The sequence below is a fragment of the Mirounga leonina genome, unplaced genomic scaffold (genome assembly GCF_011800145.1).
Source record: "Mirounga leonina isolate KUSES-001 unplaced genomic scaffold, KU_Mleo_1.0 Mir_151, whole genome shotgun sequence".
In the NCBI taxonomy this organism is placed as follows: Eukaryota; Metazoa; Chordata; class Mammalia; order Carnivora; family Phocidae; genus Mirounga; species Mirounga leonina.
Genome location: NW_023270377.1, coordinates 62,724,256 through 62,728,764, shown reverse-complemented (window position 1 = coordinate 62,728,764; position 4,509 = coordinate 62,724,256). Strand labels below are relative to the sequence as shown.

The 4,509-nt window shown below is 42.7% G+C and overlaps 1 protein-coding gene across 1 annotated transcript; it reads left to right on the top strand.

Moving 5' to 3' along the window:
* Positions 1 to 1,856: 1,856 nt before the first annotated feature.
* On the top strand, positions 1,857 to 4,286 carry B3GALT1 (beta-1,3-galactosyltransferase 1). Its single transcript, XM_035007842.1, has one exon. It carries the CDS (start codon positions 2,252 to 2,254, stop codon positions 3,230 to 3,232), a length of 981 nt encoding a protein of 326 aa, XP_034863733.1. The 5' UTR covers positions 1,857 to 2,251; the 3' UTR covers positions 3,233 to 4,286.
* The last annotated feature ends 223 nt before the right edge of the window (positions 4,287 to 4,509 follow it).

Genomic DNA, 4,509 nt, shown 5'->3' with positions numbered 1-4,509 from the left:
TTTTAATCATTTACAGGAAGTCTTTCCTCCTAGACCACATGTTCCTTGAGGAGGAGTATGGGCTCTCCTTCCGTTTTTCCAATACCTCCCAGGCACTCATGTGAGTAGTGGCTCAAGAAGAGAGCTTGAGAGGGGCGCCTGGGTGGCTCAGTTGGTTAAGCGACTGCCTTCGGCTCAGGTCATGATCCTGGAGTCCCGGGATCGAGTCCCGCATCGGGCTCCCTGCTCAGCGGGGAGTCTGCTTCTCCCTCTGACCCTCCCCACTCTCATGCTCTCTCTATCTCATTCTCTCTCTCAAATAAATAAATAAAATCTTTAAAAAAAAAAAAAAAAAAGAAGAGAGCTTGAGAGGTGCCTTTTCCAGTGACTATTTTTGGTATACCAGCTTAGTAATAGATGACTCGCAGTTTAGTAGGAAACTGTGAAAAGTAACAAGGGCTCTAGGATGACAACAGCAGGCTTATAAGAATCAGATACTAGCCTGAACAATGACGGAGAAAATTTGGTTTGAGACTCAACTCACACTCCTTTGGCATTCAGTTGGACCTGCCGTCTGTATATCCCAAGTTGAGAAGCCCTTTTCTAAACTCTATTGCTGGCTTCTCACTTCGTTTCGCTTGCTATTTAAAGTTTCAAAGCTTGCTGCACATCACGTCCTTTTTATCAGCTATGGTGCACCTTAGAGCGGACATTTCCTTCAGGAGCCAAGGATACTGGAGCTTCTGTTTAGAGAGTACTTATTATGGGTTGGATGAAGGCCTGCCTATGCCTAGAGTCATGCTGCTCGAAGCCTTTCTAATATTCATTTAGTTAGAACCGTAACCACACTGAGTTATTGCTGGTCTCATATGGATCATATATTCACAGGCAGCTCTTGGCTTTGACAAGAGGATGTGTGTTATCTCTGCTATTGCCCATCATGTCTTTTCATTTCATTATGAACATTGTGCTTGGAAGCCTGATTTTCAATCTATAATCCCAGTTAAATTCTTTCAACACAGTCTGTCCATTTAAGTGCATAGTTGTCTTTGAAGCAGACCTTGTTGAAGTCGATATCCATGATCTGCTATCTCTGTCTTCCAGGGCCACCACATTTGGCTCTAACTGGGAAGGAAAAGACAATTTTTAACACGAATGAACTTTGTAGCCTGGCATATAGTTTTTTACTGGCATGAGAGCAGCTCAAGTTCTAGAAAGAATTAGCGTTCCGAAGGACAACTCTTTAATGTGAACCAATTAAAGTGTTCTTTCCATCTTCACTGGGTCTGTGGCCCCAAGTTCAATTGTGTCTCTTATTATACTGCTGCTGTGTTTACTGACAAGTGTCACTACATAAACAGAATTGAAAGGGGCCAGCATAATTTCATCAAGGGAACATCAGGGTGAATTGCTGAAAAGCACAACATGCGATGCCATTTAGATCAACTCGAAAATGAATGCCGCCAGCTGTCTGAAAGGCCCCTTGGGTGAGGGTGTCCATGCCTGAGGGTAAGGCTCTTCTTCATGTGAAGCCTCCTAGGAAACTGAGAATTAGGGACCAACATTCATGAGATCCAAAGTTAGGAAAAAGTGAGGAAAAGTAAGGAATTACTTGTAAGTCAGAGCCCAGGGAGACCGTTTGAGCAGATTTTCCAGTGCTCATGCACACGTTTTCAAATACAGGGCTAAAGAAAGCAGAGGGATGTTGAGAACCAACTACTTCATCAGAATCGAGGTTTTTAACAGCGAAGAGGTCCTTTTGTGAAGAGGGGAAAAGTCTTTTTTAATTACTAATGTTCAGTTTACTTCATGTTCCCCTAGAGCCTATAATCCAATACTTGTTAATTGGGTATGAATATACACAAATAACCTCTATCCAGGATGGTGGTGTCAGGAAGTTTTCAGTAGTGGTGGCAATGAATGATTACGTTTACGATTTGAGTCATCACGGGTAATTCTAACACCCTTATTATGTTTATTTGAGGATGTGAAGTGACTAAATAAATCTGAATGACAACTGTACTTTATTGATTTTGCAGAGTTAAGAGGAAGATTTGTGAGACATGGAACTTTCCATCAGGTTTGGAAGAAAGTAAAGGGAACGCAGAGATGCCAGACCGCCACTAAGACCCATGGACAATCCCGCACTCACGCTTCCTTCTCTGTCAAATCTTAAGATTTATTAGTAATATGCTGCCTTTGCAAGATGAAAACAAACTAATGCCAAGAAGGCATATTCTTCCATATTTGCAATAGACGTGCTCTCAAGACAATGGCTTCAAAGGTCTCCTGTCTCTATGTTTTGACAGTTGTGTGCTGGGCCAGCGCCCTCTGGTATCTGAGTATAACCCGTCCCACTTCTTCCTACACGGGCTCCAAGCCATTCAGCCACCTAACAGTCGCCAGGAAAAACTTCACCTTTGGCAACATAAGAACTCGACCTATAAACCCCCATTCTTTTGAATTTCTTATAAATGAACCCAACAAATGTGAGAAAAACATTCCTTTCCTTGTTATCCTCATCAGCACCACCCACAAAGAATTTGACGCCCGCCAGGCAATCCGAGAGACGTGGGGGGATGAGAACAACTTCAAAGGGATCAAGATAGCCACTCTCTTCCTCCTGGGCAAGAACGCGGATCCTGTTCTGAATCAGATGGTGGAGCAAGAGAGCCAAATCTTCCACGACATTATCGTGGAGGACTTTATTGACTCCTACCATAACCTTACCCTCAAAACACTAATGGGAATGAGATGGGTGGCCACTTTTTGTTCAAAAGCCAAGTATGTCATGAAAACAGACAGTGACATTTTTGTAAACATGGACAACCTCATTTACAAACTACTAAAACCCTCCACCAAGCCAAGAAGAAGGTATTTCACTGGCTATGTCATCAACGGAGGGCCAATCCGGGACGTCCGCAGTAAGTGGTACATGCCCAGGGATTTGTACCCTGACAGTAACTACCCGCCGTTCTGCTCGGGGACTGGCTATATCTTTTCAGCTGATGTGGCTGAACTCATTTATAAGACCTCACTCCATACAAGGCTGCTTCACCTTGAAGATGTCTATGTGGGACTGTGTCTTCGAAAACTGGGCATACATCCTTTCCAGAACAGTGGCTTCAATCACTGGAAAATGGCCTACAGTTTGTGTAGATATCGCCGCGTCATCACTGTGCATCAGATCTCTCCAGAAGAAATGCACAGAATCTGGAATGACATGTCAAGCAAGAAACATCTCAGATGTTAGGATTTTTACCCATGTAAATACATTCCTTTTCTTTTTTAAGAAATGGGGCCTGGGGTGTTGGTGTTTTATTGGTGTCACCAGGGGAAATGAACCGGTGTAGGGGTTTTGTAAAAAGCTTTTCTCTTCCCGCTCCTAGTTTCTTTCTTGGACTACCAATTTACAAGTGTTAGGCTCTGGTCATAGAAACAACACATGAGTTAGAAGGGCCAGACTTCATTCTCAGGTCCTGAGGCATTGCGTTTATCTCAAAAAGTAACATCCTAACAACTGCTAGGATTTACATACTCTGCATCTGAGATAAAAAGCTGGTTCTGGGAAACTGAGACTCGAGGTAATGCCTTCATATCATCTCTGCAAAAATAAAAGTAAACAACTCTTTTTCAGAAATAATACACAGTCAGAAAGACACACCCGATGTTATTATTAATATTGTGCGTGCTGTTACATTGAATTTGTACATCTCTTGCCATGTAATGTGTACGGTATTTGCGGTTCCACCAAGACATGAACTTAGGCCTGGCAGGGAGGCTGCAGCTAAATAAATGGAAATTTAAATTTGAAAAGCAAATATTCTGTATGGTTGGAAGACAACTGTGCTTGCTCATCCGAGGATTAAACCTGGTCATTGGGTGGAATGTATATAAAATGCTACTTAACAAAATAAACAAGAGATTTGCCGGGGCGGTGGGGGTGGGGGGGGTGTCTTTCAGAACAAACATTACCTGGTGCCTCCAAGGAGATTTTGCCAAATGTAATCTCACCTGCTTCCCTCCATACGGTGTTGCTAAGTGCGTTTTACAGTTTCTGTCTCAGGAAGGCACATATGTAGAAATAAGTTGGTAGGAAGGCAGAAAAACAATAAATTACACGGAGAAAACACGAATTTATGTATGCATTATAATTAACATAAGCAAGCTTAGCAATAGTATAAGATGCCCCTCCCACACATTTGCAAAGCATGTGAGATAAGCTTTCAATGGGTCCCAATGTTATTGAATGCTTTAGACCTACAGTTGATAGATGTAATATTCTAATATCTGAAACATCCAAGTACCTCTAGCTGCAATGCCGTTAGGAGTAGGAGGTACTCTGGAAGCTCTGTGACTGAGGTTCATGGGGAGGAAAAGTGGAGAAGCTTGGGATCAGTTTCTCTTGGTACCATCGTTCTTATTGGGTCATGTGAGCAGGCATCTTAACCTTGCTGTGCTTCAATATGCTCAGTTATAAAAGGGATGGAAAAAACACCTACCTCACAGGTGCTGTGAGAGCAAATTGCA

Coding starts and splice junctions, on each gene's coding strand:
- B3GALT1 (XM_035007842.1), top strand. CDS start 2,252: ATGGCTTCAAAGGTCTCCTGTCTCTATGTTTTGACAGTTGTGTGCTGG.